Source organism: Micropterus dolomieu, linkage group LG21 (assembly GCF_021292245.1).
Source record: "Micropterus dolomieu isolate WLL.071019.BEF.003 ecotype Adirondacks linkage group LG21, ASM2129224v1, whole genome shotgun sequence".
In the NCBI taxonomy this organism is placed as follows: Eukaryota; Metazoa; Chordata; class Actinopteri; order Centrarchiformes; family Centrarchidae; genus Micropterus; species Micropterus dolomieu.
Window position 1 is genome coordinate 27,780,559 of NC_060170.1, and position 14,948 is coordinate 27,795,506.

At 43.0% G+C, this 14,948-nt stretch overlaps 1 protein-coding gene across 2 annotated transcripts in view; it reads right to left on the minus strand.

Moving 5' to 3' along the window:
• Positions 1-196: 196 nt before the first annotated feature.
• The window catches only part of bmp1a (bone morphogenetic protein 1a), a 33,608-nt gene continuing 18,856 nt past the window's right edge, over positions 197-14,948 (minus strand). Inside the window, exons 7-20 of one of the 2 annotated variants that reach the window (XM_046033764.1) lie at positions 10,180-10,304; positions 8,397-8,512; positions 8,105-8,207; positions 7,485-7,601; positions 6,942-7,087; positions 6,635-6,830; positions 6,316-6,441; positions 5,285-5,445; positions 4,927-5,107; positions 4,690-4,815; positions 4,386-4,513; positions 3,706-3,919; positions 3,108-3,358; positions 197-1,656 (exon numbers count right to left, since the gene is read on the minus strand). In XM_046033764.1, the coding sequence (XP_045889720.1) occupies positions 1,522-1,656; positions 3,108-3,358; positions 3,706-3,919; positions 4,386-4,513; positions 4,690-4,815; positions 4,927-5,107; positions 5,285-5,445; positions 6,316-6,441; positions 6,635-6,830; positions 6,942-7,087; positions 7,485-7,601; positions 8,105-8,207; positions 8,397-8,512; positions 10,180-10,304 (2,125 nt within the window). In that variant the 3' untranslated portion in view covers positions 197-1,521. Of the gene's footprint in view, positions 1,657-3,107; positions 3,359-3,705; positions 3,920-4,385; positions 4,514-4,689; positions 4,816-4,926; positions 5,108-5,251; positions 5,446-6,315; positions 6,442-6,634; positions 6,831-6,941; positions 7,088-7,484; positions 7,602-8,104; positions 8,208-8,396; positions 8,513-10,179; positions 10,305-14,948 lie in introns of both variants that reach the window. The other variant, XM_046033763.1, reaches the window with a different exon arrangement.

Consider the following 14,948-nt stretch of genomic DNA (forward strand, 5'->3'; position numbering starts at 1 on the left):
CTTCTGTTTTACTCCCATGTCCTGGATTGCACTCAACTGGCAACTCAGGCTTGACTGAAATGGCACAAAACACGTTTACAGTTAAGAGTCAATATTGTGAACAAAGGTCACACATCAAACATGTGTGTCCGACTGCTTCAGCGTCATACAAAGTTATTTTCATAGTGCTGAGTGAGAAATAAATGGAGAAAAGGAATGAGTGAGCAACATAGTGTATTCAACATAGACCAATGGCTACACATTAGAAGGCAATTGTAGGGCTAATTTCAACAGTACCTTTTCACCATTACATTATCTATGTACTTACTATAACAATAAATACCCGGGCTCATTTGGTTCTTGAGAAATACTTCATTGTACCAAGAAAAGGCATTTTCTCTGGAGAGAAATTTTACATCAGAACTGTAAATCAACACTGAAACATTGGTCATCTCTTTATTACCCCGTGTCACAGGGCACACACAATGTTCAAGTATGCCTGAGGAACTAAATGGAGCAATAAAAAAAAAAAAAATTAAAAAAAAAATTGAATAAGAGATAAAATGCATTTAAAAATAAGTGAACTGGCATTGCATTTCACAAAAACTCATAAGCTCATGATTTTGGAACAATTCACTGTAAAGTGCTAATTAGTTCGAGCTGAGAAAAGCACATGTTCCCTTTGAAAGATCATACACATTACTTTATACATGGAGGTACAGTAATAGCCAGTCATCAGGCAAGCAATTACCAACCAGAAGACATGGACCACAATTCATTTATTAGTCCTTTAATAAGATAACTGCTTCCTTAATTTCCTTGTTAATGGTAACAATGAGAATCTTGCCACTGGTTGCCAGGACAATTCCAATTACAAATGCTGGTGTCACTGTACAGTTTTCTTTTGTTCCTTGTAATTACATGCAATTGACTGACATACAGTATCAAAATCTCAAGTCAAGTCCTCCCAATCCTCTTACAGATAGGAATCCTTGAACCAAAAGGGAGGAGAGTGTAAAGAGAGGCGAGCAATTATTGAGTGTAGGACACCTTCCCATACTCCTCCTCCTCCTCTTTCTCTCCTCCCCCTGGATGAGGCAGGTTGGCCTGACAAAAGCAAGGATCTGTCCAGCTGATGACTGCCTTCCCACAGGTCCTGAGAATCCACTGTTTTCCTTTGAGCCTCTCATCAAGAGGCATGTTAAAAAATAAAAACCGAAATAAAAGAAAAAATATCTGGAGGGGACTGGGTCAATAAATTTTCCCCTTCTGTCCACCTAAAGCGGACGTTCATCCTCCCACCCCAATCCTAATCATAGAAAGGTAAAAACAAGGTGTACTGCAGAATGGCTTTACTCCTCACAGTCTGTGGGGGGAGCTAGAGCCCCTGGGAGCTGAGGTGCGGTTGGTGGTCTTGCGGCTGTTCTGTCGTGTCTGATTCATCTTGTTGGCCGAAGGTTTCCGAGCGTCAGGCTTGCGCCTCCCCTGGGGGCCCCTCTGTTTGCCCCTTTGCCCCGCACGGCCCCTTCCGGCCCCCGCTTGTCACTTGCGTGAGTGCAGTGTGTCCTGGAACTTGGTGCTGGTGTAGCGGACGTGAAATCCTTTTTTGTTGATTGTATCGTCAGAGCGGAACTTGATCACAATGGAGTCACCCGCCGAGTAGATCTCCTCTGGAGGCTGGCAGGAGGAACAAAACAACAGATTCATTTGTGCTGTTGCTTTCTGGTTCTTTGACTGCACTTCAATTAAAACTAAAGACTTCTCACATGCTGAAACTGAAGTCAAATCAGTGACCATGACGAATGGCTTCTGACTGCTAGTTCTTTAACAGCCAGGGGCCACATAAGGGTCCGGGACCAGGACTGGCCCTTTTAGGCTTTATTCTGAATAAGGGTTTGGCTGCTATTGAAGTGAGGATAAAATAGAATCTGATGATTAGTTCCAGGTGCACAACTCCACACAAGCCATTTCTTCCCGGAACAAAACCATACACCGCACTTTTTATTTCTACTGTCTTGAGTATAAAGTCGGCCAAACTTTTTCCAATGGAAAAAAAAAAAAAAAAGAAAAAAAAAAAAAAAGGGGAATTTATCTGCATTATGTAAGCACAGAAAATATGCAACACTTGGCCTGGCATTTTGTCACAATAGTACTATTGCATGAATATTAATTTGGAAAGTCAAACTGAAAAATAATTAGTTGGTTGAGGTGCTCAGGCAGCTGCAGTGGCTATGACAAAGACAAGCGCTGCGATGTCAGAGCAGTCCATGCTTGTGCAACCAACTGTAAAACACCAGACTGTTGATTAAAGCTGCCATTCATAACATGAATAATATATCTACAATAGCCCATAGGACTTGGTTTATTGGGTAAGGAATTTAAAACACAAGAAGAAAGTAGATGACAAATTTTATTGTAGACCTAGCAATGTGTAGTCTAGTATTTAACTGAGAAAAGCCCTTGGGCTAAGTGTAAGCCTCCTCACACTATAATGAGTTTTCACCCTACTTTAGAGTGAATTGTGTCAGTTTATTTTGACCTGTTTTATAAAAGGAAACTTGATTGAGGAGCTGTTCCTTGGGGTGCTGCGGGTGTTATGTCCCCTCCAGCGAATGATTCGTAGGAACAGGCGTGAGTATAAGGCCAGAGCTCATTATTGAAGTGTGTAAATGAGATCAAGCTGTTCTCTGACCTAAGGAAAGTTGTGTTTCTATTCCCTGCTGGCCTCATTGTTCCAGACTCCGTCTGCAGCCTCAGCATTGGCTGATAAATTTGCAGTTACAACTCAACGCCAGAGACTGATAGGCTATCAGCACCCAGGGAGAGTGACTGTTTGTGTCGACCCATAACCGCCTCCAAGCAGCAACACTCCCAAACCCAGAGGAACACGCCAACTTTAACAAAGTGATTAAAGTCGGACTGGAATCAAAAGCCCCAGGGAAGTTCACAAAGTCACTCTTTTACAAACCGCTGGCAAAGGTTACTCAACAGCAGTGCTAATTCCAAAACTATTGCCTGAATACTCCTGCCGTTATACTGTAAGACTAAAAAGTGCCAGTTATATATATTTTTTTTGACAAAGATAAGAGACATTCAGACAGTAGGGGTTGTTGGAAAAATGTTCTTACCCCTGAGCCACAGTAACGTCCCAGCCTTGGAGACTTTGTGTCGGCTCCATCGAAGAGCTCCATGTAGTCATAGCCGCAGTCCGCCTCCTCCTCAATCTCAAAGGTCTGGAAGATGAGCTCCACGCCGTAGCCTTTCTCCGCAGAGATCACCCACTGACAGTCAGATGCCCCGGGGTAGTTATTGTCCCCAAACTGAGCATGGGAGAACAGGTCCTTGGTTTTGACTTCAGCCTTTAGGCGACCTCCACACTCTGAACAGAAAAGTTGAGTTGGACATTTTTGTAGGCAGTGTTGATAAGCTACAAGTGCAGCTGCTGTGGTTATTGGTCTCTGGCTCACTTGTGGTTTTACAGTCATCCAGATACAAAGAATTCTTAAAACACACTCTGTTGTTACATATGAGTCATAATCATTCTCAGACAGGGTGGTGAATTTTGTGCAAAACTCTCATGCGCATTGCATCAAAAATCTTTGTGAAGTCTAAAATGACGAATTGAAATTAACTTGATCCCCACAAAACATGAATGTTTAAATATTTTACTGCAATTGCGTTCTTTCTTCAGTAGGAAGAGAAAACTAATACTGCATACATTCTTACCTGCAGTGTGGGAAGCCTCAAAGCCTTTCTTCTGCACAGAGTTATCAGAGAAGAAGCGAATGAACAGCTTGTTTCCACCAGACGTGATGGGTGGGGGCTTCTTTGTGCCACAGAAGCGACCCAGGCTTGGAGCTTTTCCATCTCGCCCGTCGTAAATCTCAATGTGGTCATAAGCACACTCCAGGTGGGCCTCCATGTCGATCTCATTGAAGGCCTGCAAAAAAAACCAAGAGTTGTGATGAGTAGTGTTATAAATAGAAATTATGAGATCAAACTTTACGCCTCCTTTTATTAATCAAATGACATTATCTTGACAGTGATGTGTGTTATTTCTAGAAAAATAAAACAACAATTTAGGAAACAGGAAATGTTTGACTACATTATGTCGTGCACTGTTATTTGAAAATTGAGAAATGCATGACATGCTTTGATATTATAAATTTGTTACTGAAAATAATCCAGTGTATGTCAGTGACACAGCAGTCAGTCAAAGATGCAGATAATAACAGAAGGGGGAGCCACACATCATCGTTAGGAATGGTACAACAGCTTCTGACATAAGCACAGTAAACACAGATGTCCTCGGTGGATTTAGCAATTCAATTACACAATAAGGCACACAAATAAATACATGATTGAAGAGTGAAATTATACAGCGAGCAGGAGGAAGAGACACATACGATTTTGATGCGGTGGCCTGGAGTGGTGGTGAGTGCCCAGGTGCATGCCTTTTTGCTGGGGTATTTATCCGGCCAATTGGGGCTGGTGATGGTACCGCTCACACTATTCACAGTGTGATCACAGCCAGCTGTAAAAAGACATCAGACAGACCTCTGCATCATGCATCACATCAATATGGAACTGGCATGCATTTACATTACTGCACTCAAATGGTTTTGGACACAAGTAAGCATGCGCTCATTGACCCCAACGGCTACTCTGATCGCAACAACGTCAAAGAGACAAGAATCTGAGGCGAAATACCTTCTTTGCAGTCGTGTTTATTCTCGTGCAGCACAAAGCCACTCCTGCACTGACAGCTGTAGCTCCCGAAGGTGTTGACACACTCATGTTGACAGCCACCGTTCTCCTTAGAGCACTCATCTTTGTCTGAGGAAGCACAAAGAACACAACCTTGACGACTGTTGGCTTTAATGACTGACAGGACTGACTGAATGAGAAGACTTGTGATGCTATGCACAGCACTGCAAGAGGACTCACCTGAGAAGAACTGCGCTTTAAAGCCCTTTTTGGACACTGTATTGTCTGATTTGAACTCAATGCGCATGTTGTTGTACTGGGAGGTAATAGCTTCTGGTTTCTCTGCCCCACAGAACTTTCCATGTAGCCTTGAATCAGCTGAAAGCCCACTGCGCACCTCCACGTAGTCATACTTGCAAACCTGAGCAGGGAAACAGAGCATGTGAGAGGCTGGACATTTTATTTGGTTTTAATTATGGAGACACAGGGAGGAGAGGACGACTCTATTTGCTATGAAAGTGGACAGATGTAATACAATGATAAAGCAAAAACAGAACAAACCCACCCCGTGCTGATTCAAAATAACCCCAGTGCTCACGTCATTGCCCTCAGTCTCAAAGACATCAAAGAGCAGAGTGATGCGGTACTGTGTGGGGGCAACCAGCTGCCAGATGCAGTTCTTGTTTGGGGGGTACTCTCTGGGCCAACCCGGACTGGTGATTGACCCATTCAGCTTGGTGATGAAGCCTCCACAGGCAGCTGGACAGGAAACACAACACGGGAAAAGACAAGGACAAATACTTAGCTTACAGATGGAGAAGTGTATTCAGAAAAATAAATATTACAATATGCAACAGGGTATGTTCCAAATGTTATGTTGCAAATCATACAGCCAAAATGAAAGCCCCCTGAAATCTCTTTCCTGTGTCCTGAATAAACCCGATTACTGCCTGAGCTGGCCGTGAGGACTCAGGCAAGCTTTGTAGCAGTTATGCAATCCACATGTTACAACAACTGGTGTCCCCCATTCCCTCACCTCGCGATCATTTAGCCAAATTATTGTGCAGTGTTGATCCTTATCAACTGCGATAGATGTAAAGTTATCACATGTGAACATTGGTGAAAGTAACAATCCAAGTCACTACCGTTTGTTTATGCGAGTTCTTCATTTCATGCATAACACAAAATTGTATTCAACCTTTCTTTTCAAATATTTCTGAAATTTTAATTGAATTTGCTTGTCTAATTTTTACAGATCTATATTTTCTACAAAAGCTAAAAAAACAACAATACTCCATAAACCGAATATTGGAACACATGGCAAGCTGTAGGGATAGCGGACTTTCTCTAGGGGTTGATAGTGGTTAACTAGATATTGTACCGCTTGTATTCTAGTAGTTAGGCCTTAAACAACAACAACATATAATCTGATAAAAATAATGCTTGCATTGTTGTGACTCAAATCTTTAAAAGATAGTGCCCCAGCCAGCACAAGACTCTGTGTTTGCATCTTCTCTGGCTTTTAGGAATGACTGTACTTTTTGTTTTTGGGTGGCTAACTGTGTAAAGTCCTTTTAGCATGTAAATTACATGGTGAGCAGGGCTGGTGACTTTTCTCCCTGTACTTACCCTCACAGCTGCGCTTGTCAGCAGCCAGCTCATAGCCTGGGTCACAGGCACACTTGTAGCTGCCTAGTGTGTTGACACAGCGTTGCTCACAGCGACCGTTGTCTGGTTTGGAGCACTCATCCATCTCTGAAAACACAAAGATATGTTAGGACCCTTTTAGCTGGCCCCCTGGCTTACAAGAGAAACACTCTCGAACACCACCAGAGCAAATCGGGTCGCACAGAACCCGGTGGTGCAAGGGCAACAAAAATCTGAAAATAATTATATGACAGACTGAGAGAACACGTCAGATAAGAGTTTACAACCCTTAGCCTCTGACCTTTGAAGAAGTTGGCAGCAAAGCCGGCCTTGTTGACGGAGCCATCTGAAACAAATTTCATCCACAGCTGGTTGGAGCTGGTTTTGATGTCATCTGGCTTGTCGTAGCCACAGAATCGGCCTAGCAGGGGACTGTTTTCAGAGTTTCCGTCACGAACCTCCAGGTAGTCATAGGCACAACTGTCATGTCGTTCAATCTGGCGAAAGGTTAGAGGGTTTGATGTTAGAGTTGGAAATATCATTAAAGTCATAACATTCACAAAAAGAAAACACTATTTTAATAAATAACAAAGGGCTGATGTCCTTACCTCAAAAGACTGGAAGGTAAGGCCTACGTGATAGCCCTGAGCTACAGTAATCTTCCACACGCACACTTTGTTGGGCCTGTAGTCATCAGGGTAGTTGGGGGACTGGATCTGGCCGTTGTCTTTCTTCACCTCCCCACCACAGATGGCTGCATGTGACAGTAAAAACAATACTGAGCTCCCTCCATAGCAATATCATCAGCACATGCTTCTGAAAAAAAAGAAAATGTGTGCTCGCTGTTCTGATTTACGCAATGTGGATTAGCTGAAATGCCTCCACCACCAGCTCCCACACACACACACACACACACACACACACACACACACCATCCCTTTGCACAGTCTGGAAACAATGGAGCTGAATCTGAAGGCCAGCCAAAATCTGATTAATGCAGCGTAAAGTGCCTGACACATCAGCAGTAGGTGAGCCAAACACTGGGGATGTTACTCCAGCTTCTAGGCACATTGTTGGATGTGTGACTGGCCATGCGTTCAGTCAGCTGAGCTGGAATGGGGTCCAGCGAGGTCGGGTGAATGGGTGCTTACCCTCATAAACGGCAGAGAAACCTTTTCCCACCCAGTTACTGCTGCTGCGGAACTCAATCCACAGTCGGCTGTCAGTGGAGATGATTGGCTCAGGCAGCTTATCACCACAGAAACGACCTGGGTCACAGGTGAAGACACACACCAAGATCAAGCGTTTTGAAATTCCTCTACACAACTATTTACTTCAAAAGAATCTAAAAATACTGTGACAGGATAAGAGAGGAAATCAGAGAAAGTTTCCAAAAACATGCAAAAAAACCACAACAACAACTACACTTACAATCTTTATTATAGCATTTAATGTTTGGTAATTCTAATACTTTACGTTTTAGACATGACTGGCTGAAACTAAAGGAAGTGTCACTTTGTACCTCTGTCACCCATCAAAACTCTGCCTTTAAGTTCTGTAAATCATGTACATTTTGATATATTTAAATCCATGTTCAGCTGTCACTATTGTCAATCCTTGTATCAATAGCACAAAAACAAATCAGACTCATCAAGGTTTTCTTTTATGATAGTGAATTGAATATCTTTTGATTTTTTTCCTGGTGAGTTAAATCATGAAAATGTAATGAATTGTTGTAGCACCAGTACAGTATTCTCCCTCTAAAACTGACCTTTGAGAGGTGCCTTCCTCCAGTATCCATCTCGGATTTCCACATGGTCGTACCAACACAAGTGACTCCTGTACAGATCCATGGAGGTGAAGTTCAGAATGATCTTAAAAAAAAAAAAAAAACAACACACACAAGAAAGCGCGATTACCGACACGGTTCATGCCAAATGCCACACACTGCTTATGCTCAGACAAATAAGTAGTAACAGACACCACATCAGTACAAACAGTCAGTGAGGCTCGTTTTAAAAAGGCATCTTGGAGTTGATCTGGCACTTTCCACATGCTCATACCTTTTCCCCTGGTGTGACTGATATTCTCCAGATGCAGTGCATGTAGGCTGAGTATCCATTGGGGAAGCCGGGAGAGGAGAAGTTCCCGTTGCTGTCCTGCAGACTGTCCCCACATCCTGTGCACAGAATCAAACACACACAGACCCATACATAACGCCTGAGCCATGAGCATGATGCATTGCCAATTAGCATATGCCTGAAAACACCAAATCCACTTATTCAAGCTATACAGACATCGGCTCTGAAGTAAATCCCCTGAAACCCCGCTGCAGAGACAGATGCTGGAATGATAGCAGCGAATGTGAAGTAAAGGGCAGCTCTTTTATGTTCAAAGGCACATCTGCTGATAATATTCACCCACAACCCCGCGCCTCACCCCTCCCCTCCCCCACCACCTCCAGATGATGATCACACAAAGGAATTGAGTGTGAGACACTTTCTCTGAGCATCCTCTGAAAATAAACCTGGCCCACTAAAAATAACCCAGCCCCCTGGAGGATGTGATGCATTATGTACGTGGTGCCAGTGAAAAACCAACCTTAGTTTGACTGGCAAAAATACGTGTGCAAGTGTGTGAGGACTGATTACAAACCCAATACACAGCCTCATAGAATGAGTGAGGGAGGCTCCTGCCAAGTGGGGGAACCATGCGTTTAATTAAAAGAGAGGAAATGATAGAGTGGATTGCATCTTCAGTTGTCCATCAAGAGAACAGTGTATGCATTCATTACTACCTCTGTGTTATCTTTACCGTGGGCTGCATTTAGCAGGAGTAAAAAAAAAACATCTCCGTCGACTGTTTGCGTTCATAGCTTCCCTCGAGGTTTGTGTGTAAGCAATAAAATGTGGAGCCCTGAGCTACGAGTTGTGTGTAATAATGCTTGGCAGAGGATTTGCCAGTACTAAGCCATTAACAAACTCTCGGGCACACAACGTGGATGACGAACGCTCCCAGGAATTCGGCATGAATGGGAGATCCGCGGCTCTTTAAGGATTTGTTTTTTTTCCAAAAAACATGTTGAGACTCACTACCTCATCCCCCACAATGTGAGTCAGATCATCCATACCATTTCTTTGTCACGAGACGATAGAGACAGAAACACAAATACAGATTGATTTGATGTTAAAACTTCCAGTTCTACACTAAAACCACACTGGCTGGTCCAACGCTGGTGACCATCACTATGTTTATTCATTAAGCTTTAATATGAGGCCCACTGCTCAGCTATCTTGGCCTGACCTACAATTAACTATCAACATCAAATCTATTCAACAGAAGCCTGTGCTCAATGTACATCTGTTAAGGCTATAAATTCTGTTTACTTCAACAACATTAAATCCTCTCTCTCCTCTCTGGAAGCACAAACAAAAGGGAGTGGTTTAGGAAAGCGGCAAGCTTATGTAACTCTTCTTAGTGTATAGTCTCACAGTTTACATTTTGCATGTTATGATGTGCGGACATGAGCGCTGTCGCCAACAATCATTTTCATCATTGTCTTCTCGAGACCAGCTGCTTTTGCGTTCATCTGGGAAAGAGTGACGACCAACTTCCTGTCCTTGGGTAGTGTTTACACTCCTCCCAAATTGGGAGTCTCTCATCGCTGTAGCCAAGGAACCACACCACATCAATAGTAGATGCTTGGCTATTTCAACACAGAGTGCGCTGCATCTAGGGAAGGCAGGAGGAGCTACTGACCTCTCTCTCAGGGCTATGTTGCACACACATGCAAAAAAAGAGATAGGAAAAACCCATAGCAGACAGGATCCGTCATTTTGGTCTTACTGGAGCATTTGTAGAGTTTGCGTGCCTGTGCGATATCCCCTTTGCTCAGTCTGGTTCTCTGGCCAATGGGTGGTCGCACTCCGTTCACATCGTAGCGTGGGAGGATGGTATCCAGGAAGATGCCTCTGTAATTCAGCAGGAGAGACAGGTTTCATGCAACATTAACATCAAAGAGGCATACGCACAATCCTGATGAACTATTCCAACATGCATGCATGCCACCAAACATGTTTGCTCAGCGATTAAGTGATTTACCATTGATCAGTGCATTTCAATTACTGCCCACATTATTTCTAATAGTTTCTAAATACTTTCGGGATTTCTAATGTGAACCCCACATCAAATGAAGTCCGTCAAGGTGTCTTCCAGCTAAAACATATATATGCTAATGGGCTGCTTTTAATGACATTAGACCAGTGATATTTTAAAATAGATAATTATTGATTTTTTGATTCACGCACGCGCTTGCATGTAGGTTGGGGAGCTCATATCATTCATTTTCATATTTAATTTGCTTTTTCCTTTCAGATTTACTCGTCTCTGGCTGAAATGCAACAGATGGACAGTTGCAGTCACTTATGACTGTTTTCCTTTGAGGTCGGGGTCACACGGTCTGTTTCTGAAGTTAATGCTGACATCATTCTTTACACACGTCTGCCCTACAGATGGACCCAAACTGTGAGCTTAAGCCCTTCACCACAATTACTGAGTGATCAAAATAAATTGCACAAGCTGTAAAAGGTAGGCACGTGAATAACTGCCACAAGTCCAAAGTGAAAAATGTAAAAATCAGGTAAAGTATTCACGTAGCTTTAAAAAAAGGCAGATCAGAACAGTTAGTCCAGAAAGGCTCTTTTCACACTGCTGTCTCACTTGACACTTTGCTAGTTTATCATCTCCATTTTTCTAAGTATTGGCGAGCAACGGCCTGGCTCCCTGGCCGTTCCCATGGTGACATGCCTATCAACGCCAGGCATGTGCAAATAGAGCAGCCTGAGCTTACAGTTTAGACTCTGCCGTCCTGTGTATCTGTGAGCTTCCAGGAGCCCGTATGCTGGCTGTCGGTGAAAAACGCCACTCCAGCCAGTGTCAGAGCAGACAAAGGGCACACTGGCAGGTCTCTATTTGAGTTGGCACTGCTCCATGCATCAGTCCTAAAAAATATCTCTAGAGCAAAGGAGGGGGGCAGGCAGAGTTGTGGCTCGGGTAACATGCCCAAGACAAAAAGCATGGGGGGGATCAGCCCTGCGTGTCCCCAGGAGACACAGCAAAACATCAAGAGAAGCCATGAAATCTTCCGAACACCACCCGCGGCAAAGGCCCTGGCTTCCCACGGTGATTTACTGTAAAACACCAAGCAAACACACTGCCTAATAATGGACTAACAAAGAAACACACTGGCACAGGTAAATCAGCCAATCAGCGCTCAAGAAAAATGCTTGGAATGACTTGTGAAAAGCTAACAGGAGCCCCTTGTCTGCTAATACAGCTCTGTGAAACATTCCGCAGCATTAGCAGCCCTTCGTCTCTCATGTCTAAACAGTCTTATTGATCAACAGTTCCACGAATTAGGATAGTAACAGAGACACAGTTGGAGTGAAAACAGAACAGGGCGGATTACCGGACATAAACATACTTTAGGGCAGGGCCGCTCCGCTGTGCTGCAGGCTGTAGTGCATACCACAAATTTACAAGACCATGGAGGTTAAGTCCAAATCTTGACCAAAGAATGACAGCGAGTAAATAGATGTCCTCTCTTGTGCTGAGCTGTGTGAAATCCAGTATGAGATAAAACGTCTTCTAAAAAAAAAAAAAAAAAAAAACTATTTATCAGCGGCAGTGGATTTTATTATTTACATATGTTTCATATTGTATATCATACCATATGTTATTCTATGCCTCTGTTTCCTCATTTTCCTGTATACTAAACATTTAAACCAAACAAAACCTAAATATGTACAAAAAAGTCCAGTATTTTAGCTCCCTTCTGTGTGAAGTGCATTCTCGACCTACAGTTTAGTGCAAGGGGCCAGACAGGCATTTCTGTACATTGGCCTACACCCAGCCGCAGCCTCCATTTACACAAAGATTCCCTCTCTGCTTCTCAGAATCGGTTTGCTGCAAGAGCATGGCAGTTGATTTGGGAGAGAGAGAGAGTAACACAGGGCATGGTAGAGCTGGTGGTGGGGAAAATCTTAAAAAAAAAATATATATACATATACAGCTGACATAGAGGGCCAAGTAAAAACCAAAGGACAGCCAACAGCTGGTTCTCATATCAGAGTGAAGTAGTTATGATCATAGTCTGGGCTTATGTGTGCCCACAGATCACATTACATCTACTCTGGCTTACTGAAAACAATTCCTGCTATAGGTAGAACACTGCATAGTTGAAGGGACTGTTCCTGCAGCTGTCCGAAAAGCTTCCCCCCATTTTGTTTATCTATGCTATAGAGGCATGGGTCAAAATGCAGTTTTCATGTACAAAACTGAGGTCATATCCTGCACACGGCAACAGGAGGTAACCATAATATTTGTCTGTATGTAAAGTTCGGTTGTCACAGCTTATGAAATAATTTTATGTACATGGACAGTTTGTCCAGAGGCCACTTTGCCTCAGCAATGATTGAGTGCAGCAATGATTTCGAAATTACAATGATGACTCAGAAACTGAATCAACTTTTCCCAAGAGGTCTATTTTGGCTTAGCAGTCATCCAGCTGGTAAAAAAAAAAAAAACCCCACTTGAAATTACCCACAGCCTAAGATGACAAACGTGCCATCCCAGACTGACCAGTGTTCAGTGTCATGGGGCTTTTACTAGTAAGAGCCTTCCTCTGATGCTACAACACCCCTGTGTAGTGCCGAATGACAGCACAACATCTGGAGGGCCTTCCTGTAGCATCGGACAGGGAGTAAGGAATGCTGTCAGCTGGTGACAAAACTAGGGACTATTGTATTATTTTATATATAGGACACCATTATGATTTTAAACAGAAGTCTCTATGCAACATGTTTCCAGTATCTAACAAATTCAATACCAAATTTGGTTTCATCTGGTTCTCAGCCGTTAAGTCATTTATGTTTATCAGTTCATTTACCTACAGTCCAAAGTCTATGATACACAAATTTAGAGTCATGTGAATCTATTTACTGAGCCTGGGGGTCATTAGAACCTTGGCAGAACCTTTCCTACATATGTAAGGTAAACACTAATTGAGACAACAACATATCCACTTCTCCATTCCTTGCCATATGTAGGTGATTATTAGGGGTTGACCTAATTGGTGCTTGGAGTGCAGAATACAAGTAGTAGCAAGCCATGTATTATAACACCTGAGTGCTATGAAGGTGCTTAAAAGCTTTCCGGCAGACATGGGGGGGGGGGGGGGGATCCCTACGAAAGCCTAGGGTGCACATCGTGAAATTAATCAAAGCTTCTTCAAAAGGGCCTTTAGGATCATAATGAGGTGGTCCATAGTATGAAAGTACAATTTTTAGACGCCGCTTCACATAGCCTTGGAAGTTGTTGTTGTGATGATGCATGGCTATGGTTTCTGGGCCAGCCCGGCACCTGGTCCGATGTTGCTTTATTGGGGAGAAGGGGGGGGCCTTAATTTAAACAGGCTGTGCGAAGGACCTGGCACAATCCAGAGAAACACTTTCATTATGGCGACAAAAACTGGCTTTAACTTTAAAGACAAAATGTAAAATACAAATTGTATAAGTAAGTTTTTCAGAAACGTTGGATTTTAATCATTTTAGCTTGTGTATTAAGGTTATGTTCCTACTGAACTGCTAATACTGCAAAAGCCATAATGAGAGTGAAATGTGTTTAAGGATACTGCTGTGGATGCCAGAACAAGTAAAAACCAATGAAGCAACTACTCAGAGTGGATCAGAGTAGATTTGTCAGCTTCTCATCTAACTGAGTCCGACAGGAAGAAGCTACATGGAAACGGACAAGTCAGAATTCTTGCGAGGAGTTACATCACGCAGTATTCCCAATACAGCAAGTAACTTAATCTTGTCCAAATATTACATAAATCACTTTAGTGCTCCCCCAGTTTCCTTATAGCCAAAGGCAATGTGAGTATTGATTGTTGAAAAAAATAAAAATACACTCCAGCCAAAAGAAACTGACAAGAAAAGGAGAGTCCTTAGTTCAAAATAGAAGCTTTTGTTGGAGTTACTTTACAAACAGCCACTAAAGACCCACCTCATCCCAAGAAACCAGTTTCTATCTCTTTGCAGTTGAACTGAAGTGACGAAACAATTCAGATCCAACACAGACATTCAAAGAACAGTGAGCCTTTTCTGAACTTGATGTTAGTCCTCATGTTAGTTTTCTAGTGATTTATTATTGGGGAGAATTAAGCTTTTCATTCTTTCTTCCCACGCTTTGGGAATCCTGCCACGTTACTCAGCAGCAGTCCATAGGCACGACCTGGTGTATTACAGATCCATCTTCTTTCGGCACAGTGTAGTGGTCAACACAGCGGAAGATCGATTTTAATCTTGCTGGCAAACCGGACCCCCACCTGGCATGTGTATGTGATGAACCGAGTATTTCATTTGGAATAGGCCTTTTTTTTCCCCCCTTTTATGCTGGATGCCCTTCCTGACGAAACCCTCCCCATTTATCAGGGATTGGGAGCGCCAATTAGGAACTTGACTGGCTTGCGCATCCCCAGTGGCTGGGGAGCAACCCATTAACGCATTAATTAATTAACAGCGACAACTGTTTTATTGCACGTTAATGCAGTTTTA